The sequence below is a fragment of the Dromiciops gliroides genome, chromosome 1 (assembly GCF_019393635.1).
Source record: "Dromiciops gliroides isolate mDroGli1 chromosome 1, mDroGli1.pri, whole genome shotgun sequence".
Classification (NCBI taxonomy): domain Eukaryota; kingdom Metazoa; phylum Chordata; class Mammalia; order Microbiotheria; family Microbiotheriidae; genus Dromiciops; species Dromiciops gliroides.
The window spans coordinates 400,991,266-401,017,695 of NC_057861.1; the positions used below are offsets into that span (position 1 = coordinate 400,991,266).

General features: G+C 39.1%; 2 protein-coding genes across 3 annotated transcripts in view; one reads left to right on the top strand and one right to left on the bottom strand.

The window, feature by feature from the left end:
• Positions 1-7,289: 7,289 nt before the first annotated feature.
• CDC20B (cell division cycle 20B) overlaps positions 7,290-26,430 on the top strand; it is a 66,809-nt gene continuing 47,668 nt past the window's right edge. Inside the window, 2 exon segments of the mRNA XM_043976048.1 lie at positions 7,290-7,352; positions 7,625-7,696. Of these exon segments, the coding sequence (XP_043831983.1) occupies positions 7,290-7,352; positions 7,625-7,696 (135 nt within the window).
• GPX8 (glutathione peroxidase 8 (putative)) lies at positions 18,721-25,730 on the bottom strand. Of its 2 annotated transcripts, XM_043976049.1 has the most exons (3): positions 25,249-25,730; positions 24,319-24,580; positions 18,721-18,995 (listed from the first exon to the last, which is right to left on the bottom strand). In XM_043976049.1, the coding sequence occupies exons 1-3, from the start codon at positions 25,450-25,452 to the stop codon at positions 18,832-18,834; spliced, it is 630 nt and encodes a 209-aa protein (XP_043831984.1). In that variant the 5' UTR covers positions 25,453-25,730; the 3' UTR covers positions 18,721-18,831. The 2 variants fall into 2 exon arrangements, with proteins under 2 accessions (XP_043831984.1, XP_043831985.1); XM_043976050.1 differs by lacking the exon at positions 24,319-24,580.

The window sequence follows — 26,430 nt, forward strand, 5'->3', positions numbered from 1 at the left end:
ACTCTCAAAAACTATAAATTGCAGAAAAGGTGCCCATATACAAGGATAGAGGGTGTTTTCTCACTTGGGAGTTCCCTATAGCAACGATATGACAGGCCCAGTCCCTATCCCTTAATTACATAGAGGTAGCAAAAACTTGAAAAAGATAAATCTATCTACCTAGGATATAGTTGTATTATATGTGTTTTATAATGAATTATGTTTGTGACCTAAGTATCCACTGATGAATTATAGTCCTTTGCTATTCTTTCTTTTGCTCCCCGTGTTCTGTCCATTATTATATGTTTCTAAGTATCTTCAATAAATGGTGAAGGAGAGAGGAAGGAAGAAAAAGGAAGAAAAAGATCATAACACTGAACTTGCTAAACTAATAGGGTTTGTTAAGGTGTCAGAGCTGAAATTATTAGCTAAAATTAGGATTTACAATTATAATTTGACCATGCCACTACTGTCATCCATTAGTTATGTATTTGGGAAAGGATTGCATTATGATATTCTGAACCCAATTTTCTCCTACAATTGGTGGAGTGATGTAGAAGTAGAACAGAAAAATGCAGAGGTTGGCTCCTCTACAATCCTGAGGACTGGTTCCTTATATAATCTATTGCCGTGTAAATTCCTTCAGACTGTGGGAATGAATTTCAGAGTATTTCCATAAGTAAGAAACCACTATCCTCCCCAATTACTTGTCCTGTTATCTCTCGAATTTTGTGGCAAAATTTCATTGAGAAGTTGCCTCTGCTTCCTTTCCTCTCAACTCCCTGCAATCTGGCTTCTGACTTTATCATTTAACTGAAACTGCTCGTTTCAAAGTTAGTATGGATCCTTTAATTGTCAAATCTAATGCTCTTTCTGAATCCTCATCCTTCTTAACCTCTCTGCAGACTTTGATACCATCAATCTCCCCCTTCTCCTTGATATTCTCCTCTCTAAAGGTTTTTAGCACACCACTCTTGGTTTTCTTCCCACCTGGACCACTCCTCTTTTCTTCATCTAGGTCATACGTGCTAACCATGGGTATCCCATAGGATCTTTTCCTAGGCCCTTTTTTCTTTTCCCTCTGTACTATTTCACTTAGTGATTTCATCAGCTCCCGGTATTCAATTAAACATCTCTGCTGCTAATTCTCAAATATACTCATCCTGCCCTAACCTCTCTGCTTACCTACAGTCTCATATCTCCAACTGCCCATCAGAGATCTCAAACTAGATGTCCTATAGACATCTTAAATTCAATGTATCCAAAACTGAATTCATTATCTTTCCTCCTAAACTCTCTCCCCATCCAAACATCTCTATTACTGTTGAGGTTATTACCATTCTTCCAGTCTTCCAGGCTTGAAACCTGGGAGAACATCTATTATCTGTGTATGTCATTCTCAACTTTGATATCCAATCTGTTGCCAAGACCCTGTCAACTTCACATTTGGAACAACTCTCAAATATGCCCCTTCTTTCCTCTGATACTGCTACCAGCCTGGAATGAGTCCTCATCTCCTTACACTTGGACTATTGCAAAAGCCTGCTGGTCTCTTCCAATAACAGTCAATCCTCCTCTCAGTTACCAAAGTGCTTTTCCTAAAATGCAGCTCTAACCATGTCACCCCCCTACACAATACACTCTAGGTGTATCCCCTGTCTACTCCAGTCTAGCACTTCCATGACCAAATATAAAATCCTTCAATTGGTGTCAAAGCCTCTCAATTTTCCAGTCTTCTTACATCTTATACAGAGGAGCATATATTTTACTCCTGCCATATACTCTTACTGTTTCATGAACAATACCCTTTTGTTTTTTGTTTTCTTAGTGAGACAATTGGGGGTTAAATGACTTGCCCAGGGTCACACAGCTAGTAAGTGTTAAGTGTCTGAGGTCAGATTTGAACTCAGGTACTCCTGAATTTGGGGCTGGTGCTTTATCTACTGCACCACTACCTGCCCCCTCAATAAATGTTTCTTAAATTGAATCACAATGCTTGTTATGTGCTCAGTCCTGGGAATACAAGAAGAAAAATGGTATAGCTCTATCCACTGCACTACCTAGCTGCCCCTACAATACCCTTTTATTTCTCAACTCTGGGGCTGTTCCCCTGCTTGGAATGCTCTTCCTCATTTCTGCCGCTAGGCTTCCCAGCCTTCTTTCAAGTCCCAGCTAAAATCCCACCTTCAACAAGCTTTTCCCAATCCGTCTTAATTCTACTTTCTTCCCTCCGTTGATTATTTTTTATTTATTCTGCATATACCTTGCTTGTACATAGTTGTTTGCACATTGTTTTCCCTATTACGCTGTGAGCTCAAAGGTGGTAATTGTCTTTTGACTTCCTTTGTATTCCCAACTCGTAGCACAGTGCCTGACACACACTAAATACTTAATAAATGCTCACTGACTATGTGGATACAGCAATTCTCTTGAAGTACCTCTCTCCACCATCTTCCTTCCTGTCTCAAAAATCCTGTATTTCTATACAGTGCAGATGAAAATACAGAAGATTTTTTTACTTCAGTTTACCTAGAAGCATGGATAGTAAAGACTCTAGGGAGAAAGAATCTGTTTTACCATTTCTATTTCCAAGAGAACACATTGTTTATTGTCTCCTGAGTCCTAAGGGCTGGAGGGAACTCACAAAAACTGAGTTTGTTGAATACAAAATAATCTGGCATTTTTACTCAAAGTATTTGTAACCCCCAGATTTTTTTTTTAAAGAATGTATAAGGTAACAAGGGGAGTGCCATCTTATGAATTAATTATTGTTGTGCTGCTTATTACACTCTTGTGTCTTAAACACTTTAAACTCTGGCTCTTTATTCCTTCTTTCTGTTCCTTCTTTCTATTCTTTCCATTTCTTCCTTTCTCTTTTCTCTTCCTCCTTCCCTCCCTCCCTCCTTCCTTTCCTTTTTTCTTTTGAATTCAGTGAATCCAAAGCTCCAAATTGCCACCTATTGGTGGCTTGCTTCAAAGCAATATATTACTTCCACTAAATTCTTCACAGCAGTGCATTGTATTGGGGAAAAAAAGACAAATGACATTTCCCCCCCTCAGGCCTACCTATGATTAGATATTAAAAATGATGAAGTGTACTAATTGGCATAATAGAAAGAATACTATATTTTGAGTTAGAAGATTAGGGTGGGAATAGCTATCTGTCCAGGGTTTTGTGAGATGAATCAGAAAAAAAAATGTAAATCCCTTATCAAAATGTCAGGTGGGCATTATGTTCTAGCTCACAAAATGGGGTAGACATCTGGAAAAAAAACAAATTTTGAAGGATAAGCATATAATAAAAGTATAACTTTTTAAATTTTAGTGACAATAGTAAAACTAGGAGAACGATTTTGGGTGTCAGTTACAGTGGAAGGAAAAATGTGGATATATATGTTTATATTATTTTATGCATAATCTATATTTTATATATGATTATTTATCTTAATTTATACAGGAATTATATATCCACATAGTTATATAAGTTCAACAGATCTATCTAGAGCTAGAAGGGACCTTAGAAATTATCTATAGATATTCTTACAGAAGAGGAAAAGAGGAAAAAGAGGCCCTAGAGAAGAGACACCCAAGGTCATGAATGTTTCTTGCAACATAAATGAAAGGACACATTAAATGCAAGATGTTATACTAATCTTGCCCAGGGGACTGCCATGTTGTAAGACTGTAGCTTGTTGCAGAATCTGCAAAAATTACTTCCAGTGACCAGTGTTGTACATGGTCATGAGGTCTAATACATACATGATGCCAATCTCACTTTTTTTTTCCCAATACTGACTCTTCCACCTAATACTAAATAACAATTATGGCGTCCCTATAAGTTGCCCCCTTCTATTTTTCCTTTACCATTACAAAAGTTGAAAAATTGTGATGATGATTATTATTAATTATCCTGGCAGGGTAGCCTAACCTCAGTGTGGAAAAACAATCAGCCCATGAGCCAGCCTGGGTCTAGAGCTTCCCCCCTGCCCCTATCTGTGAGACTCGCGCAACTTCATCGACCTTTTGAGCCTCGGTTTGTCTCTCTATAAAATGGAAATGAGACTAACTTCCCCTACCCACCTCACAGAGTGTCTGTGACCAAAGGATGTGAGAATAGACCTTACAAAAAGTTTGGGATTAATAAACTACTTTGCCACAGCTTTTCACGAATATAGCTCGTCCTTCCTATCAGACCTTCTCTTCGTACATTCCCCTTCTATACGTCCCATGAAGTGCCTTGGTCTTCAAGCCGCCTCGAGCCTCCCCATCTTGGCGGCTTTTTTGGTGAGGGGTTGTCTCACCCTCCCACACCCCGCTACAAGAGCACGTGCCCAGCGGAGCGTGTTGAAGAGAAATATGCAACGGTCTCTTTTGTTCCGTTGCTGCTCCAAGGCAGCGGGGGGGGGGGGGGGGGGGCGGGAGGACTGCGCGCGCCCGCGCGCGCGCGCGCGAGCACAGGAGCGCGGGGTGGGGGGGGCCAGTTCCCTCCCGCTCTTTCCTCCCTCTCCCCCCTCCGGGATTCGTGCCAATGTTAGAACAGATAGCGCGCGCGCGCGGACTGTTGGAAGCCGGGGGAAACCCGGGTCGGTTTCCTTTTTTGTTTGTTTGTTTGGTTTTTTTTTAGCAAAGCGGTTGGAATCCTTAGTCAGCCGCTAGGTATCCCGGGGCAACGGGTCTGGTCCAATCCGAGAGCAGCTGCCCTAGTCCTCGAGCAACCCCGCGAAAAAGGATGCCTGTGGTTTCTTTGAGCGCCAGGGAAATGCGTGGATGGGAAAACTGAGGACAAACAAAAAAGCCCCTACTCAACGCTGCCTCAGCTCCTCTTTTGCAATCCTGACTTTGACCTTCGCGATCCTGACAGGTCTTTCCTGGGCTTTCCCTGACTCAGTTTCTAGACTCTGCTACTTTCCCCTCTTCCTAATCCCATCCCCTTTGACCTGGGAAGCCCACAGGCCGACCCTCCAGGGAAGAACTGTATGTAGTAATAGCTATTTAAATTTCTTCTTAGGGAACGAGAGCACGTGAAATGAGAAATTACTTCTCAATCACTCTAGTTAAGAAAATAAGAAAATTTATTTTCCAAAAAAGTCGTCTACCTAGTAATACTTGTGGTTAGTAATGATGATAAATTTCCACTCAGAGGTCCGGGTACCCCAAGGAGATTCACTTGGTTAATAATCCCCCATTTTATAATTCAAGGAAAACAAGGCATAGGATGAGAAACGCGTTGTCAATGGCTAAAAATGGAACTGTAGTTGTTACATATGTATGTATGTCTATTAACACAACTTTACACCAAATGAATTATTTTCTTAAGTATTTGTAAGTCTAGACTTAATCCCCAAGATTCCATGGGTTGTATTTTTAGAGGATCACACTTCAATTTTCATATTTAAACTTTGTGGTCTTAGTACCACAACGTTAGAATAAAAACAAAAACTTAGAAATCAGAAATATAAATTTATGTATATTTACGTAAATGTAAATATATTAACGTAAATATACATAAAATTATATATTGTTTATATATAGACAATAAACCTAAAATTAAACAATTGGAATTCAAAGTCATTCATGTTATATTTAAGTTCATTTATAGCTTCATCTTTGAAATCGTTGATAGCAATAGATATTTACAGAAAATAGTTATATAAACTTTTGCAGACATCTGCAGAATTGCTAATTTATGTTTGCTATTTTTACTGACTAATATATTTTGACTGTTAACAGGTTATATGAAATTTTGTTAGTGTTTCTATTGAAAGGTTTTATTCCATTTGGAATTAATATTCAGTTGAAGTGAAGTAATGTATTGCAAATAATATTTTTATAGGTGAAGCACTGTGAACTTTTATTAGTATCACTTGACCACACACACACACACACACACACACACACACACACACACACACATAAAACTCCTTTGACGTTTAGGATAGCCCATCTCTATTATGGCTTAATCTTTACAGTAGCGAATTGGGCCAAGGATTTCCTCTGCTTACTGGACCTTAAATCAGCGTTCATTAAAATGGGGCTGAATGGGAACGAATAGGATTGTTTTTAGAAGGCTTTCATAGACATCCTGTAATACTCCAACCACTAGATACATCTCTTTTCTTCCTAGATTAAGATCCTTTTCCTTTACACAGTCTTTTTTGGCTGCCATTTTCATCTGCTTTCCTGATATCTCCTCCCTTAAACTCCCAAGATTACGTATGTATGTATGTATGTGTGTGTGCATACACACATGTATCCTATTATAATTGTATCTGCTACTTTTCTTCACCTGTCCTTTCCTATTTGTCATAAGCTCCCCAGTATCCGGCCCTCCATCACTTTTTATCTCTGAACAGTGGTTGGATCGACTATAGCTAGATGAACAGAGTTTTGGAGAGAAAATGATCGCTTCTTCAATGGTCAAAAGAAGGAAAGATGCTTCCATTATACTATTCTCCAACAGTATGGGAATCCCATTCCACCTTGGGTGATTATGGGTTTTGTTGGGGGTAGGGAGTTAGAGATCCCCTTCTGGTGGGTAGGCATCATGAAATGAGAAGTAAAGAAAGGAAGACTATTGTCTTAAATTGAGTTTGCATTAAATGATTTAAAAAGTGCAAAAACAGAGTATACATCAATTTTCAAAACAATAGTTAGAGAAATATGATTTTTAATATAAAATCGACAAGAGTTCTCCGAAGCAGTCAGATCCCCTAGAACTATAGCGGGCGACAAGAGTCCCCGAGGTGCGGGGGTCGGGCGATAGTGTTTATGTTTCTTTAAACTGAAGTGATGTGAAACCTCAGGACCCGCTTCTTCGCCCGCCAAACTTCTCGCTTCTTGCAGCTGTTAAGAACTTCTTTGCGCCCTGTGGGCCCCGAAACCCGCCACCCCGCCCGGCCAGCCTTGGCGCCCCTGGCCGCGCCTCCGCCCCTAGACAATGAGAAGGCGGTGGCTGCGGCGGGCAAAGCGAGCTCCAGGGTCTCCCCGCAACCGCGGTCCCGCGTCTGCCTGCCGCGCTTCTAGGCGAAGGGGGAATCCCTCCTGTGCTCACGCGTCACTGTATAATCACCCAATGAGGACTCGGAGAGGGGAATTCCCGCTCTGGCTGCCGCTCGCTCTGTCTCTTTAAACCCGAGCTTCAACAGCCTCGGGCAAGGCTCACTAGGAGGCACTTTGAGAGAAGCAAGTGGAGCAGGATCGCGAGCTTGTCTGGGGAAGGAGGGAGAATAGGTAGCCCAGAAAGGGGTCAAAGGTATTAGCAGCAGGTTGGGCTGGAAAGCCTCCAAGGTGGGCTCTGAGCCTGTACGGTGATGGAGTGGAAACTGGAGCGATTCGCCTCTCGGAGGGTCCGAACTGAAGAAGAGATTTTGTGGGTGAGTGATGTATGTTCCTTCCATTCCTTACCTTGGCTTCCAGAGGGGGTTGTAGCCAGAGGATTATTACTCTGGGGACTGGGATAAATGCAAAATGCTAAACTGGCTTCTAGTTTTGGTTTGGGCTTTCTACATTGTTTCTTGTGCTTTATTGGAGGTTATTTTTAAATTAATGGTTTTTTCGGCACGGTCTCAGATTTTGAGATAACCAAAACCGAACGTGATTATAATCCTAAATAACTTTCCTCTCATTATGTTTTATATTTTCAAAGGAGAATGTCATGAAGAAGCTTGCAAAAGGTATTAAACTGAACGGAAATCAAAGCTTACAGAAGATTAGCAAGGTAAGTTTCCAGTGCTGGTTTACTGTGGTTCAGGAAAATAGAGTTCATGCGTAGTGTAATCTGGCAAGGGATGGCATTCTAGGAAACGCAGGAAATCTAGGCTAAGATGAAAACACAATACAGTGTCCTGAATTTTCTATCTTTATCACTTGCCTTTATACCAAATAAGGTTTTTAAAGATTAAAATTAAAACGTGTTGTAGAAATTGTGTGTTCTATTTTTAAAAATCCCTTGCGTTCATTTTAGGCTATAAAATATACTGGATAGAGAGCTGGACTTGGTGTCTGGACACAGCTTTGAATCCTTGTCTATTATTATTTACTATCATGAAAAAGCCATTTGACTTTTCAGAGCCTGTTTTCTTATCTGTAAAATGAGGATATGTATGACTGGACAAATCATTTTATGGAGGGAATAATACTTGAATTATCTACTTTACAGGCTCTTAGGAGTAAAAGTGCTTTTTCGGGGGTACAAATGCAAACCTCCCCCCCCATTATTCGTGATTATATAGTCTCTCAACCCTTTGAGACAAACAATCATGGTCTTTGACATTTTCTAAGTACTGTCACATAAATTGATTTCATTTGGTTGTCAAAGGCAGCCTTAAGAGAGACAGAGAGACAGAGATCAGCAGAGACAGAGAAACAGGATTAGAATTAGAGGCAGGAAAGACCCATTAGAAGCTAATAAAATAATTCAGGCAAGTGATAGTAAGATTTAGAATTAGGATATTAGCAGATGAGTAGATAGAAGGAATGGGTTTAAAGATGCTGCTAGTGGTAGAATTGATAGGATTTAGCAACGATTGGATGTGGAGGGGGAGGTTCAGGGAAAGTAAAGTCAAATGTGACTATGATTTTGAACTTGTGTGATTGTGAGGATGGTAAATGTCATCAATAAAAATAGAGAAGCTTGGAGTGGCTGCCACAGATCTAGTAGGGAAGATCTTAAGTTCAGTTTTGGCCAACCTGAGTTTGAGATGCTGTCAGGACACAGGTACAGATGTACAACAGGCAGATGTAGAAGTAGAGGTCTACAGAGAGACGAGGGCAGGATATATAGATCTGTGAATCATCGCATAGAAGTAATCACTCAACTCATGAAAGTAGATGAAATAACCAAAGGACAGAGTATAAAAAGAGAGATGTGGGTCAGAATCTTGGGGATGCCCACACTTAAGGGATAGGACATAATTCAGCAAATTGGACTGAGAAAAAGCAGTCAGGCAGAGAGAGAACTAGGGAAGAACAGTGCCAGAAAAATCAAGGGAAGACATATCTCTAAGAAAAGAAAGATAAATATTATTGAAAGATCAAAGAGGACAAGGACTAAAAAACCATTGGATTTAGCAGTGAAGAGATAATTGACCACCTCTGAGAGTACTTTTAGTAGAGTACTGGGGTCAAAACAAACTGGAAAGGATTGAGGAGTAAATGGAGGCAGTGGGTGTATACCACTCTAGGAGTTTAGCTGTAAAAACTTGAGGTCAAGGGAAAGTTTTTTTTAAGCATAGGGGAAATCTGAGCTTGTTTGTGAAGAATAGAGAAGGATCCAGTAGATAAATTCATGAATAATTGATGGGGTAAACACCCCAAGGACATGGGAAGGGATGAGGTCAAGGATAAAAGTAGATGAATTAGCCCTAGAAAGAAGGACTTTCAAATCTCTGAGATTAGAACTAATTGAAAGAGGGTGAGTTAAGATAAATACTGCAAGGCTTTGAGGTATGAAGTAGAGAGAGGGAGGATAACCTTGTAGGAAAGCCAGAAGTGAGGTTCTCTGCTGAAAGAGAGGTTGGTAGGATTAGTTTTGAGGGCAGAGAGGTTTGCAATTGCCACCCAGGAGAGTATGATAGTTAAGAAGAAAAATGAAAACTCAGATTTCTTTCTAAAATATATTTGTAAATTTGGAGAAATTAAGAAAAGGAAATTATATTTTTGCAAATTTTTAACATCTACACCAATAAACCTTTAAAAATAATACAATAACCAATGAGTGGACTGTATTGTTTTCCCTGTTGAGGCAGGTGGTTTGTGTTGAATTGGGCCTTTTGGAGAGGTAAAACTGCAATTGTTGGACACCATATCTATCAGTTATGAAAGGAAAAGCAAGAGTGTGTCAATCATGCATTGCACTGCCAGCTGACTCACATTCTGTCATATATTTCTCTGGTGTGGCTTCTACAAACCCATCTTCTTAGCTTCCTTCCTCACTATTTTAGCAGAAAACCTCACTTCCTACTTTATTGAGAAATAGGACCTCTCCATCTGGAGCTCCTTCTCTCCTTAAAGCCATGCAATATTCAACACCTTTACTTATCCTTTTCTACTCTTATGCTCTAATTCTTCTTGTTAATGCTTTTGGTTGCTCTCTCATCCTCGCTTAAGTTTTTGTGATGCTTCTTTCTTCTGGTTCTGTTCTGTCTGCCTGACCGATTTTTCAGTCTCCTTTGCTACATCTTTTTTTTTTTTTTTTTTTAGTGAGGCAATTGGGGTTAAGTGACTTGCCCAGGGTCACACAGCTAGTAAGTGTCAAGTGTCTGAGGCTGGATTTGAACTCAGGTCCTCCTGACTCCAGGGCCAGTGCTCTATCCACTGTACCACCTAGCTGCCCCTCCCTTTGCTACATCTTTCTTCAGGCTATGCCCAGTTATTGGGGGCCCTTAAAGGCTCTGTCATGGACTATAACAAACTGCCAAAGTGATCTTCCTAAAGTGAGGGTCTGACCATGTTACCCCCACTCCCAACCCCTACTCCCCTCCCCGCCTCAGCAGATTCCAGTATTTTCTTATCACCTCAAGGATCAAATATAAAATCCTCTGTATAGCCCTTCACTACTTGGTCCTTTTCTACCTTTCCAGTATTCTTACATTTTATTCCCCTTCCAATGTGACACTCCATATCTTGTCACCTCAAGTATCTCCCTGTCTTTCCGCTGGCTGTTACTCATGGCTGGAATGTTCTCCCTCCTCATTTCCACAGCTCAAATCCTTCCTTCTGCAAGAGGCCTTTCCCGGTCCCTTCTAGTTCTCTTGCCTTCCCTCAGAGATTACCTTCCATTTATGAACATATCTTGTTTTTATACACACACACACACACACACACACACACACACACACACACACACATATTTGCATGTTGTCTCCCTCATTAGAATGTTAGCTTCTTGAGTGCCGGGATCATGTTTTTTGTTGTTGTTGTTGTTTGTTTTTAAACCATTTTTTCCCTATCTCTAATGCTCAGTGCAGTGCCTATTTCAGTCACCATCATCAGATTTTAAAAAAAGAGTGGATATACCGCCATCTTGTGGGCTTCTGGGAGAAGTTGTAGAATCAAGGGTTTAGAAGTTAACTGATTTCCCTTTCTTATTTCTTTGAACAGTCATGGGGATCCTTGGTTACCAGTGTGAGTAAGCCATTCAGTCACAAATTTTCTTTCATGTTAGTTTAAGGTTAAATGGAATTGGAGTACATGATCTCTTGCATGCCTTCCAGCTCAAGTCTGTTTCCCCCCCCCCCCCCCCCGTGTCTTTTCCCATACAATAATTTACCAAATAATTTACCTTTAGTTCCAAAATTCTTCCAGTGCTTTCCTAGAGGATACAAAACAATTAATAGTCTTAACCAGACAACTATACCTGAATTCAAAACTCAAAACATTTACCAATTTACAGTCCCAAAATATTTGATCTTAAATAGCAAATCTCGACTCTCATGGAGTTGCAATGTCCAGCTCAAGTCTGATTGTTTAACTGTTCCTCCTAGACTCAAGTTTCTTGCCCTTTAATTATGTTGCTTATATGTTTGTATCTCTTTTCTCAGTATTCCTCTATCTCTAGTTGTGAAATGTCCACCATACTTTATGAAATATTTAGCCAATATCATGTATAATGTGAGAAAAACTTTTACAGCATGTACTAAATGAACAACATGGAGATGATTCTATCTTATGGACTCCGAATGAAAGCTGAAATATATTTGGTATAGGCTGAAAACTTTGAGAAGCTGCCTAGTTTATCTTTGTAGCCCAGTGTTCTTTCTACTATACCATACTCCCTTTCCAAGTGAAAACTAAGGCTGGAAATATCTCTTCAGTTATACATAAAGGCTTGGCCTATCATCCCAACCTCTGACTTAAATTTAGTTGGCCCAAAATTGGAGTGCTGGGCCATTGGTTACATGTAATATTAGTAATGTTTAATATTTAAAGGAAATTAAATATTCATTTTATGTCAGTAAAAAACACCCCCTAACACATTGTTGCATCATTTTCAACTTGTAATCACCATGATCCATGGATTTTTCCCTGACAAATATAGCTGAAACACGTATTGGATAGTCAGTAGAAGTAATTTATGAAACTGAAATATATTGAGGTGACTTTAAAAACATCAGTTATATAAAATCCAATTCCCATTATCAACATTTTTGGTTCTGAGAAGCTAATGGTAAGTACTTTGATGACTTGTTCTGGACATTTTCTACTGTCCAGATGAAGTTATTTTTGAGCAATCTCACAATGTTCAAATACAATTAGTATTTTTTTTTTGGTGGGGGTGGGTGGGGCAAGTTTCTTCTCTCCATTTTGTAACAAAGCTGTTGAGTTGTTAGTAAATTTCTATCGTTTCATACTGGAATGTTACCCAAAACAACTATCCACCATCTATGGTGGTAATTGTTCCTATTTATTTGCAAAATAAATGATAGCTTTATAAATACGTAGCACAAAGATAATTACCCCCATTTTATGGATGAGAAACAGAGTCCCAGAATGGGGAACAAACTTACCCACAGTCACACAGATAGGAAATAGCAGAGTCGGGACTGGAACCAAGGTCCTTTGGCTCTAAGGCAAGTAAGTGTACTTTTTTTTGTTTGTTTTTTTTGGCAGGGCAGTGAGGGTTAAGTGAGTTGCCCAAGGTCACACAGCTAGTACGTGTCAAGTGTCTGAGGCCAGATTTGAACTCAGGTACTCCTGAATCCAGGGCCAGTGCTTTATTCACTGCACCACCTAGCTGCCCCTAGTAAGTGTACTTTTTGCCCTGGTGTGCTGCCCCCATTCCCTGGGTCAAGTAGGCAGTGTGCTGTAAGCTGGCTGCTTGGGTTCAATTTAGCAGTCACGACTACACTGCCACTTGCTCCTGGACTAGTTCATCTTTTTCATTGAAATCAACAAGAAGACTTTGAAAAGCATTGGTTATCTGGTTGTGATGGGATGGCAGTGTATTGTTAGCTGGTTGAATATCTGAATGCACCAGCTAACATGCAACTGCTGTCCTATTGCATCTGCCATGACATAGACAAATAAAATGTCCATGCTTTTAGTTTTTTGTTATCAAGGTGACATAGGAAAATGGTGGTGCTGTGATTTACTATTTCGGTCTTTATTATCATTTATTTTTTTTCTTTTGGAGGGTCATACAGCTACATATAGTCTGAGACTAGATTTGAACTCAGGTCTTCCTGGTTCCAGGATCAGTGCTGTATGTACTTCACCTGTCCCCTTTATTATCACTGAACAATTAATTCCAACAATTATAACTTAATGAATGACTTGATAGTTGCTGAGGAACTATTTTAATTATTTTTTGTTTCTAACTAGTATTTTTGAAGTTGTCTAAAGGATGAAATAAATTATTTGCTAGTACTTAAAAATTTAGGAAATAATGATATTTGAATAGAAAGGCTAAAATATTTCTAGAAAATTTCAACCAAGATTGTCTAAATGTATCAGATGAAAGAAGCATATACATGTGAATTTTACATATTTAAAATTAATTACAGGAAATACTTTTATTCAACACTTTAAAATATCTTTTAATTCTGACAGTCACAAGAAGGGAAGAAGGTTAAGGAAAAAAGATGGAGAAAGAGAGAGAAAAAAGGGGGATGGAGAAGGAGAGAAAGTGAGATAAGCAGAAGAGGAATGGGGGTGAGAAAAACAGCCATGAAAAGAAAAAAGTAAAGGGAGAGACATGTCTATAGAGAGGGAGGGAGGCTTAGCATCTAGTTATTGTTGTTCATAGCTCTTTACTCTTTATTTGTAAGACTTAGAGACTTTACATCAGGATGAGCTCCCACACATGGAGAAGTGGGATGGAGAGCATGAAAGACCATTTTCTGGATTGTAGCAGTTCTGTTGCCAATGACACTACTCCAAAATCAAGATGAAATTAAGCAGAGGGTTGAATCTGGCCCCCTGTTTACAGCTTCCCTTGTATACCCTAGGTCCTAGCTTCTTAAATTGTGGGTCTCAACCTGCTTAACTGAATATGGGGTGAGGGTCTTCAAAAATTTGGCAGTAGTAAAGAGTTATATATGCCTATTCTATTTACCCTATATACCTTGGGGTTGCATAACAATTTCTCAGGCAAAATGAGGCCTCAAGTGGAAAAAGTTTAAGAAGCCTTGTTCTGGGCTAATGGCTTCTTCTTTTCATTTTTTTCCTTGAATCAAATCTCACTTAAAAAAAAACAACCATGATCCCATGAATGTGAAGCATTATCTCTATTATAATGAATGAATTCATTTGAATATAATAAAATGAGTTTGGATTTCTTTTAGAACAGTTTATACTTGTATTTGGTCTACATGTTCTTCATTTTCTTTCTTTCTCTTTCTTCCTTCCTTCCTTCCTTTCCTTTCCTTTCCTTTCCTTTCCTTTCCTTTCCTTTCCTTTCCTTTCCTTTCCTTTCCTTTCCTTTCCTTTCCTTTCCTTTCCTTTCCTTTCCTTTCCTTTCCTTTCCTTTCCTTTCCTTTCCTTTCCTTTCTTCCTTCCTTCCTCTCTCTCTCTCTCTCTCTCTCTCTCTCTCTCTCTCTCTCTCTCTCTCTCTCTCTCTCTCTCTCTCTCCTGACAAGATCATTCTTTGTTTGATCTGGTGAAAAGCTAGTTGACAAAGTCTGGTTGTAGTATATGTGTGTGGTGATTGGGCAGTGTATTGTTAGTTAGCTGTTTTCATAATTCCAGCAACTGCATACACTTCCACATTTCCACATGTTCTTTCATCAGGGCAGTTTTAAGCAAATCGTTTACAGCACTTATGATGTGACATTTCTTGGTATTTCTTTTGAAATTCCTTTTAAGATATTTATATCAGGCTTAATGAAGAAATACTTTTTCTTAACCCTGATTAAAGTTACTTTGGCCGTTACTTTGTTCATCTTTCATCACAAGAGAATTGTAGCTTTGTGTAGTATTTTTTGCATAAAGAAAGGAGATAAAATCCTTTATATGGTTTCTCCTGAGTACCCTGGTGTTCTCACCTCCATTTAGGCAGCAATGGAGAACACTGAGACAGCCAGTTTTCTTGTTTCCTGAGTGTTGAGACAGGAGAAATGTTTTGTTATGCTTAGTTTTAGAGGGATGTAACCTTTTCTGTCTTACAGTACAGTTGTAAGAGAGCCACATTGCTGTGACCAGCATAATTGTAGATAGCTTTTTTGTTTGTCTGTTTGTTTTTTTGGGGGGGCAATGAGGGTTAAGTGACTTGCCCAGGGTCACACAGCTAGTAAGTGTCAAGTTGTCTGAAGCCAGATTTGAACTCAGGTCCTCCTGAATCCAGGGTCCGTACTCTATCCACTGCACCACCTAGCTGCCCATAGATATCTTTTTTTCTGGGAGTTTGGCTGAGAAAGGGAAGAGAGATGGCAGATAGCTTGAGTGGATGGTATGATTTAGTGAAGATTTTTTTTTCCAGGAGAGGGGATTATGACATAGGGCATATTTGAAAGCCATAGGGGAAAAACCACTAGACAGGAAGAAGTTGAAGGATAGAGAGGCAGGGATGATTGAGATTATAATCTCCTGGAGGTGATGGGAGGGGTTTGGATCAAGGGCAAATATGGAGGGATTAGTACTGGCAAGGGAAAGGGCCACCTCATTGTTAGGGAATGTAGAGTAAAGGAGAGAATGAAGGATGATGTTAAAGTGTTTAAAGTTGAGAAGGGGAACAGACAGAGCTCATGTCTAATGGTCTCATTTTTTTCAGCACACTAAGAGGCAAGATCCTTAGCTGGAAAGAGAAGAGGAATTGTAAGAGATGTGAGGAGAGAAGGTTTGGAATAGCTTCTGAAGTGAGAAAGGCGGGGAACCAATTAGGGAGGAATAGGTTAGTTTTGCAACACAGAGGGCCTATTTAAAGTTGGATAACATGAATTCATAATGTGCTCAGTACTGTTGTGTGCCTTCCTTCTGTTTTGTTCAGCAGGAAGTGAATAGGAGTGGGGGAGGCAAGATGGTGGGACTAAGGAAGGACTGAGATTTGGCAAGGGGTGTACAGAAGGAAGGGGGAAATTCGAAGGTAGAGAAGGGTGTGGTACTGAATTGGTTAACTATTGGGTTCAGACTAGAATGGAAAGAAATCAGTGAGAGTAAGGGTAATGGTCAGAAGGAGGACAGTGGGGTGTGTGTGTGTTTTTCCATAGAAGGGAAATTGGAATTAAGTATAAGATAGGACCGTTTTGGGCTTAGTGACTGGAAGAGAGCTCACAATTTTTTTTAGAAGCCTGGAATTTAAATGTATTTCACTGCAGATAAAATTGAGTGGCTCTGTTGTGAAGTCAGATAGCAAGCTAGCCTTGATGCCAAGAAGGTTCAAATTCAATCACTGAAACATACTGGCTACATGACCCTGGGCAAGTCACAACCTCTTGGGCCTCTAGGCACTTCTCTAAGACCGTAGGTTTCAGAGAAGGTGCCAATCTGTATTGGTGGAGGTAGTTTTCTCATCCAGGAGTTCCCTTAACTAGTGAAAGCTTTGATCCAGTTCCTATCCATATCCTCTACCCACTGCAGATAGAGTCTTAATGTAGGGATAAACTTCAATGTGTTGGGTAGATCTATAAATGCCCTATGCTTTTTTGAAAGAGTTGCATCAATCTGAATGCAGATGGAAGCATACTTTTTAAAATATATTTTTCTTGTTTTGTGTGTGTTCTCCTTCACAATGACTAAAATGGAAATATGTTTTGCATGCACATGTATAACCTTTACTGAATTGCTTGCTTTCTCAATAAAAGGAGAGGGGAGGGAGGGTGGGAGATAATTTGGAACGCAAAATTGTAAAAAAACAAAGGATAAGAATTGTTTTTATGTGTAATTGGAAAAATAAATATTAAAGAGAAAAAAAAGGAAAGAATTCCATATGAAACATTTGAATCGTATTATCATGCTTCAAATATCATTATAGTCAAAATTCATCCAACTAATCTGAGGAGGGGCTTTAGAGATTGTTTGTTCAAAAACTCCTCATTTAGAAATGAGGAAACTGAGACCCAGAAGGGTGTAAATGATTTGCCCAGAATCACATAACTAAATAAAGGTAGAGCCTGAACTCTTTTTAGACGACAAGGTCAAGTACAAACAAAGTCTCTGTCCTTCAGAAACCAGTAATTTAGAGTGCAGTTTCTATCATAACATGCTGCCATTTCTGAGTTTTTCTTTTAAAAGAGATCTTAAAGTCTTGACCTTTAAATGGAAATTATTTTAGAAAAATCTTTATTTTGCAAGTCTATGAAGTTAAACATATGCTGGCATGCTTCTACAAATAGCCTGAAAGAACTTTCATTTCAAAATAGTGTAGGACCACTCCTGGAATCTCTTGTGCCTGTACTGAATCCAGAGCCGGCAGCTTAATGGCAGGGTGGCAAGACTGGCTCCATTTTTACCCAGAATCCTCACTTTCATAAGTGAGGACATGCCTTAGAATAGAGAGAGCAAAATGAAGCCAGGCCAGAAAAAGGGATGCCGTCCCCTCCATCTTAGCCAAATTTTAGTGATTTTCTTGGCCATTAGTCCCCACTTTGCCACTCCCTTGATGTACTAGGAAGGCATACTTAGAATGGCTGTGTTACTGTTTAGGGGTAGATTACTTGGTTAGAACATGACTATGACGTGTCTGACAAAATTTATAAATTTTGATTTGGGAAGAGAAATCATTCCATTCAGACTTTTGCACTGCCACATTAAGGCTTCTGTAATAATTAGAATTCCTGACATTATTCTGCCACCATTTGAACCATTTGGGGATTGAGCTGCTCCCCCACCTACTCTCCCACTCCCTACCATCAAAATGGCCTAGCATCAAGCAACAAATATTACATGCCAAGTGCCCATCTTACCCTTAAGAACAGAAATAATCAATCTGCAATTAGTTGGTTTGAATAATTATATATACATTTGGACATAATTTTCAGTCATTATATACTTTCACCAAATCCTAGGTGTGGGCTAGACATAAGCACCATTTGTGGAATTAGATGAACTTTAGGAAAATTTGGGGAAATGACTAATAATTTATTAAAATTTATAAAGTTCCTAAATAGCATGATATAAAAATTGTAAAGACAACTTTGTCAATATAATAAAATATACTAGGATGTCAGAGGGGTAGCTGGATGGCTCAGTTGATAGTGCTGGACCTAAAGTCAGGAAGACTCATCTTCCTGAATTCAAATCTGGCCTCTGACACTTACTAGCTTTGCGACCCTGGGCAAGTCACTTAATCCTGTTTGCCTCAGTTTCCTCATCCATGAAATGGAGAAGGAAATGGCAAACTACTCCAGTGTCTTTGCCAATGTGGTTATGAAGAGTTGAACATGACTGAACAAAAGATGTCAGAGGAGTTCTATTTATAAAAATTTTATTTACAAATCTGAATATGCATAAGATGGCACATTTATCTTATACCCCACAATACCTCCAGAGCCCCTTTTCTGCTAATACTGACAATAAAACATTTTAGTTATATGTTGTTCAAATTTAATTGTCCTTACATAGTGCTCTGGGGTAGTCAGTATTTAATCCATCAATTACAAGCCATCAAAAAGTTTCATGTTTGTTCAATGGACAGTAGTGAGCTTTGGTGATGAAGAATTTTTACTGTTTTCTGATGGATCTTTGGCTATATTTACTTTTGACTTTATGCCCAGCCTGAATAATCTTTTTTGTTTTTGTTTTTTTGGTAGGGAGGGGAAGGGGGAGGAAATCAACAATATATACTTGGCACGTATTTAAGAGACATCATCCTTTTGGACTACATTTAGTTGGATTCCAGAACTGTTGGAATGATTTTTAGACATTTAGACATTTTGATACTCTCATTGCTGCATTAGATTCACATGCTTAAGGACATTTTCAAAGGTCTTCTTTCTTTTTAATGATGATTTGTCTAACCAAAGCTGCCACGTCTGGTCTGATGGCCTCCAAGGATTCCTCAGGTCTCCAGAATTTCACAACTTTACCCTCAGGATTGACAAGATATTTCCAAAAATTCCACCTTGGCTCCTTCTTTGATGAATCTAAAACAAAAAAATCAGTAGATAATTTAATGTAATTTCAGTGTAAGCCAACATCTTCAGCTTAATTTTGGGCACAATCTCCACTGAATTAATTTCAACTCAACAAACCTAAGGTAAGACACTGTGCTAGTAGGTACTGTGAATATAAAGACAAAAAATGAAAAACAGTCCTGCCCCCAAAGAATTTACATTTTTCAGAGGTTTGTAAGACAAGCAAATATAGGATAATTAAAAGAGGCATAGAGCCCTAACAACTAAATATTGCCTTATTGAGGACTTAGAAATCAGGCTCTGAGTCTGTAATAATGTTAGTCAAACTCTTTTAGGAAAGAGTTGAATTGTCCAGATCTTGATATACTATTGATTTTTCTTTTTTGTGAGGCAAGTGGGGTTAAGTGACTTGCCCAGGGTCACACAGATAGTAAGTGTTAAGTGTCTGAGGCCAGATTTGAACTCAGGTCCTCCTGAATCTAGGGCCAGTGCTCTAGCCACTGTGCCACCTAGCTGTCCCTATACTATTGATTTTGTGTGTGTGTGTGTGTGAGTGAATTGGGGTTAAATGACTTGCCCAGGGTCACACAGCTAGTAAGTGTCAATTATCTGAGGCTGGATTTGAACTCAGGTACTTCTGAATCTCCAGGGCTAGTGCTCTAACCATTGCGCCACCTAGCTGCCCCCCCTTTTTTTTTGGTGAGGCAATTGGGGTTAAGTGACTTGCCCAGTATACTATTGATTTTTGATAGATCTGTTAGGGGGTGAAATGAAATAGTTCATTTTGAAAGAATACATTTAAATAGAAAATTTTTTATTCTCGCTCAGTTATTTCATTTTTAATTGATAAATGATTCTGTTAACTAGGTAATTAATAATTTGTGGATTGATTTGTATATTCAATATAAAGTTGCTTGGAATATTAAAGAATATAGTAGCTATGAAAACAATTACAAGCATGTAATTAAAACTTCAAAAGTCAGGCTCTTTTTTAAAGTAGGAAAGGAATTTTTGCCTCTTAATGCCATTTATTTAAAGTAATTTGGTATTTATATTTATGGATGAATATCATTTGGGTCCACCTAATTGGCTAACTTAGGGAAGCTACAACATATAAAGAAACATTTCTTAATGCAAGGACCAAATAAAAATTGGCATAGAAGAATCCATTATTGCGGTTAACCTAGTTTAAAATTAGCTTGCAGAATGGAAAAATGTCCATGATGGAAAAGGTTTCAAAGCATAAAATAACAGTTTGTGGCAAAAATCTTTTCATTATACAAGGATCTCAGAATTAAGATGCTGCTTTATTAGGTCCATCCTGCTCAAAACTTTAAAAGATTCAATTCTTACTTGCATTTGAAGTTTTATAACTTGTTTGCTCCCAGAACTTTGCTTGACTTCAAAGCAAACCTTGAATCAACATCACTTTTTTTTTTTTTTTAGGAACAAAATTTATTCCAATTTGAAACAGAATTTATTTCAGGAGAAAGATATGAAAATTAATTCCCATCAGGTATTTTTGGAATAAGGAGTCTGGGCCTGACGTCAGAGCAAACTCCTGCTATCTCACCTAGCTGGAATCCACAGGCACCCATGTGGCTAGTTAGCTGGCACTAGGGCCATCCCTTCTTCCCCACCCCACACTCACAACAATATATGCATTTCAAATGACAAGGTTTACAAAAACAGCATCTTATATAGTATGTTTTAAAATAGGTTAATGTTTAAATTGTCTTAAATCAGGATTGTAGAATATACAAGTATTACCAAATAATTTCCACTACATTGGCACTTTTAAAGAATCTTGTGTGCTACTATGAGGGGCATTGGCACAACTATACTTCTTTTTTTTTTTTTAAAGTGAGGAAATTGGGGTCACACAGCTAGTAAGTGTCTGAGACCGGATTTGAACTCAGGTCCTCCTGACTCTAGGGCCAGTGCTCTATCCACTGCACCACCTAGCTGCCCCACAACTATACTTCTTTAGAAAAAAGGGGATGCTGAAGTAGATTTTATCTTTATCAGCATAACTTTTTTAATTCTTTGAGGGAAAGACTTCTAGAGCAATGGGATTTCAGAAAGTACTTGAATAATAACGGGAAAGGATATTAGTATAATTCTGACATGAAAATTAGGATTAATTCAAAGATTTGGATTGTAAATGGAGGTTGTTGATCTAATATGATAAAACTGAATATTGGCCTTTGAGTGTTACATGGATATAGTAAAAACAACAAAACTGGAAATTATCAATAAAACCAGCGCTGGCTGATAATTGAAGATCTCTTGCATCTATTTCCTTCTTTCCATCACTATTTCCACTTATTACTTGTTTCTCCTTCATTGAATATAGCCTACAAACTGAGGTCAGATTAATCTTTCTGGGACATACTTCCCTAATTTCAATGGTTCCCCATTACCTAGGGAATAAAATCCATTCTGGCTCACTGTGATTTAGCCCCAACCTACTGTTCCAACTCTCAACTTTCCCTCATTCACCCAATGTTCAGCAAAACTGAACTATTCCATCATTCCTTATATATAGCCTATATTTAACTCTTGGTCTTTGTTTACCAACTTTACTTGATCTAGAATAGTTAGTTATTGGCATTCCATCTGCTATTAAAGGTCTAGTTCAAATACTACCACCTTGACGAAGCCTGTCCTGACCCCCAAGTCAGATGTAATTTTAAAATTTTCCATAATACTTCCCATAAACCTTTTAGTACTTAACACCTTTAGCTTTCTATTATATTCAATTCAATTTCAATTTAATGAACATGTTGGCACTGGTGATACCAACATGAAATTAGACATCACACAGTCAATGAGCATCAAGAGCTCCTGGTATAGGGATAGAAATCATGGGTAAATAATTATAATCCCAAACAGAATATATAGTGAGTACAAAGGAGAGGTCCAAGAAGATGCAATGAGAAATGTGAAGAGGGAGCAATCACTTCCTGCAGGGGGAATTTGGGAAAACGTCCCGTAGTAGTAGTGTTTAAGCTGGGCCTGAATGATTTTAATAGGCAAAGGTTAGGGAGAGGAGTCCATTCCAGGTGGCAGAGGGGAGAGAGTAGGACAAGAAGAGGGGAAATGAGGAAGGCAGTCTGGTTGGAACATAGTATGTGAAGATGACTTTGTGTTAAAGGAGACCGGAGTCAGGCTGTGGAGAGCTCTGAATGCCAGGTTAAGGGGTCAGGAGAATGACAAACAGCGTGAGGCATCAGGGAAGGTATAGTGATAGGAAACAGGAAGATGCTAGAATTAGGTCAGTTAGGATGTCACTTACAATTTTTCAGTTGAGAGGTGATAACTAGAAAAGTAGTAGTGTCACCAATTTAAAGAAGCAAGAAGGGGCAGCTAGGTGGTGCAGTGGATAAAGCACTGGCCCTGGATTCAGGAGGATCTTAGTTCAAATCTGGCCTCAGACACTTGACACTTATGACCCCGGGCAAGTCACTTAACCCCTACTGCCCTGCAAAAAAAAGAGTTAGGGTCTGACATTGTAAAGAAGTGACAAGGAGTTGTAGATTTTGGGGGCAAAGGGACGAGTATTTAGTTTTACAATTGTGGAGTTTGAGGTGCTGGTAGCATGTCCAGATGGGAGATGTCTAGGAGTAAGTGGAAAATTATAGACTTGGGAACCATCCATAGGGAGCTGATAACAAGCCTAGGGAGTGCATGAGATCATCAGTGGAGGTCCAAGTTTTGGGAATAGAAGGAGGAAGAGGAGCCCGTAAAAGAGACATGGAAGAAATGATTAGAGGACTAGAATGAGAAGAATGGAAACACTGTGTTAATAGAAGATAGTGTCAAAGAGATGGCAGTCAGTGGTTTGTCAGCAAGGACAATTTGTGGTTCATCTTTATAGTTCCTAAAGCGCCTAATGCTGCTTTGCATAGAATAAAAATTCAATAAATGTTAAATTTATAGAGGCATGCAGACTATTGTAGTAGCCTCCTAATTGGTCTTTTCCAGAAGATGGTGCTCTTGGAGGATGGAGACTTTCTTTATGTCAGTGCATCCTCAGCAGTTAGCACAGTGTAGTGTAACACATAGTAGGGGCTGGCAGAAAAAAATTGATTATTGAGTTGACATTGTTCACATATATTTTGAGGGCTACAACCAATAATTGAATAATAACAGTGCTCACCCTGGCTCTTTTGTCTACACTGCTAGATAGTCATTATGTTTGCTTTTTAGGATGTCAGGTCTTACACTGCCATGGAAGAATGTATAGAACTGGTGCTTCCCTTATAACATGGATCAGTGGGTGCTTAAATATGGCTCACAAGGAGCCATATTGAAAAATGTTACAATATAGGATTGGGTAATTCAAACATGAGAGCTACTTTACTTTGGATCTATCAAGCTTTTGAAGAGAGCCAAGCTGAAATTAGACTTGAAATAGGCTTTTGTGCCTGGCAGGAAAACTATCAATGAGATTTCTTTCTCATTGGAGAAAGAATGGTCTCAAGTTGGAGAAAGAAATGGTCTCAATGGAGACCATTCTTTAGACATATGCAAATGGAACAATGAGGTATTTTCCTAGTATGCTTTATGAAGTTATGCAAATAAGAATTTGCAAGATGAAATCTTTCATGAAATATCTTGCATAGCTATAGCAATGCTACTGAATTAAATGATAATTTCCAGTACATCAGATCTTGTCCTACCAAAGAAAATGAAGCACTAATTTTGGGGAAACACAATTTACTAAGAATTGTTGTTAGTAATAATAACAATCCTCCACTAAAGTCTTTTCTTCAGTGCCTTACCATGGCATGGAGGTAACCCTGGGCTGAATAAACATTTTGTGAAATTATGCTAATAAGAATCTGCAAGGTGAAATCTTTCTTGAAATAAATGTACTTCATAAAAGAAGCTTTGCCAATAGCTATAAATTGTCAAGGTACTACCAAGTTCAGGATGAACTGTGTTTTAGTTTGTCCGAGGACCAGCAGAGCTAAGTTTGAGGTTATTTTCTTGGCCATCAAGTGGTGAATTTAAGAGACCATGGCAACTGATGAATACGACCTACTGATGTGTGGACGCATTTATGTTTGTCAACTGAGTTAATGAAGTCAACGATCCTTAAAATATTTAAGTATAATAACATAAACTCACATTTGCATAGGGCTTTTACTGTTTACAAAGTGCTTTTACGGTTTGCAAAGCACATAGGATGAGATGATTGTTTTGTAAGACTGTTAATAAAACATTTCTGAAATGAAAAACAGAGAATTCAGGTGTGGGAGTGGAGGGGTTTGATCTCAAAAATGAAAGACAATTAGAAAACAAAACAAGTGAGGATGATATTTACCAATAAGGAATCTAAATGCAGGTTCTCCTTCAGATCCTAGAATCTTAATCTTGTGGAAAATGGGGAAGGTTACTCCATAGTTTGATTTGACAAAAGCTTCTATTTCGTGACTGGGGCGGGGCTCAGATTCTCCAAACTGATTGCACGGGAAAGCCAAGACGTTGAAGTGGAAGGATCCAAACTCTCTGTGCAGTTCCTGCAGCGCTAAGTAATTTCTGTCTGTGTGCTGGCAGTTACTGGCCACGTTTACAATCAGTGATGCCTCCGGGAAAAAGAGAAAATCCAACCAAAGAGTGAAGCATATATTTTTATAAGAACTGCAAGTTCAAAGAATAAAAACAATTTCGGGGACTACAGCATCGGACAAAGCAGTTCTTTTTTTTTACATTTCTTAGTAAATATTTATAAAAAGATAACAGTTTATGGCACTTTATCACTGACATTAAATATTGGGTGTGTTTTTACCCAAAGGAGACACTTTAAAGTTTGAGTGATATAAGTAAAAATGTTCTTTTTGTTGTATCTTCATTTTCATTAAATAACATTATTAGCAATTCATATTTCCACCTCCACCCCCACCCCCATCTGCATTCCCATCCCCATCCTTATATCCCCCCCCCCGTTAGTTTCTAGATGATCCAAAAGGCTTCTTTTAGTTTTTAAAAAATGAAAAAAGAGAAACCAAACTTAATTTGGCTTGTGAGATTTCAAATATTGCATTCCTCAGGGGTTAACCGACGTGGACTAACAGTTCCCCCTGGGGTAACGCCTTAAGACCTAGGCGAGGGGATAGTAGTAACCAAATCCATCATGAATCCCTCCTAACCCAGAGATGAGATTACGGGATATAAAGTGAACAAGCTGATTCTGCAAAGAGGACATAGAGTATACGGAAAGGCATATAAATGAAAATTAGAACATGCAACTTACTTTGCCCCTGTACTTTTCCAAAGAAACGGTTCTTCCTCTCGAGTCCTTCACTTCAAAAGAATAAAAGTCTTTGATTTTAGGCTTTAGGTATCTCAGCTGCAGCAGGAACAAGGTTACTGAGCACAGGACCATCGACAACAGAACGGCAATCACCCTGGCCTTGGGGATGGAGCATTTTAATGGATTCCCTGCGAGAGGCTCCATTTTGGAGGGTTCCCGGGGCAGAGTCGGCAGGCCGGGACCTGGAGGAGGAGCTGAAACCCTAAACCGGCTGCAGCCTCCGCCGAGGCCAAGGAGGGCCCGCGCCTGGTTTCATCAAGACGGAGCCCAGGCTTGCTGGAGCTTCTCTCGGTCCCAAGGGCACGGAAGGAGGCTGCTGAATGGGCTGGGGGCTGCAAAGGGTCGCGGGCTTCAGGGGTGACAGGATTAAAATTCTTGAATGAGCAATTCTCTCTCTTTTAATTGTCCCTCTTGCCCTTAAAAAAGTCAGAAAACATGGGGCCGGTAGATGGCGCTGCAGCAGCTCGAAAGAGAGCGCTACAAAGGTCGCTGGCACTTTTGATGAAGGACTGTAGGATGTGGAACTGAAACATGTATTTGGGGGTGAGAAAATGACGTCCCAAGAAGCGAAGGGATTTGTTGGGTGTACCCAGGGGTGTTGTATAGATTGAATAGGATCCTCGGAATTTAAGATGGGGAAGTCAGGACGCTGATGCAAAAAACCGAACCAAAAAACCCAAACCCCAACATTTTCTAGACCTTCGTGTGAAGAAATAACTGGATAAAAAAGACTTGTATAACAAATCATTTGCCTTGGGGGCGGGGGGGAGAGAATTAGGAGCTAGAAAAATTTACAAACAAATATTAAAATTGTTTTTGTAGGAAATTGGAAAAATATAAAATTGTAATTAAAGAGGAAAAATGACTAGGATATTCTTAGTCTATGCTTACCCTAAAAGAGACTGATGTGATCATCAGTTCATCAGGAATAGAGGTGATAAGTAGATCTTTTGGGGGAAAGCTTTGTGCCGCTTCAGTTCTATGCTTCTCCTTACTTAGGTTTATAGGAAAGAGTTTGCCGTTTCTATAGGGTGGGCTGGGGAGATAATTAGGGCTCAGGACAACCAAAGACTTTATGACATCTTCAAATCCATAATTTACTCCTGATCTGCCTAGTAAAGT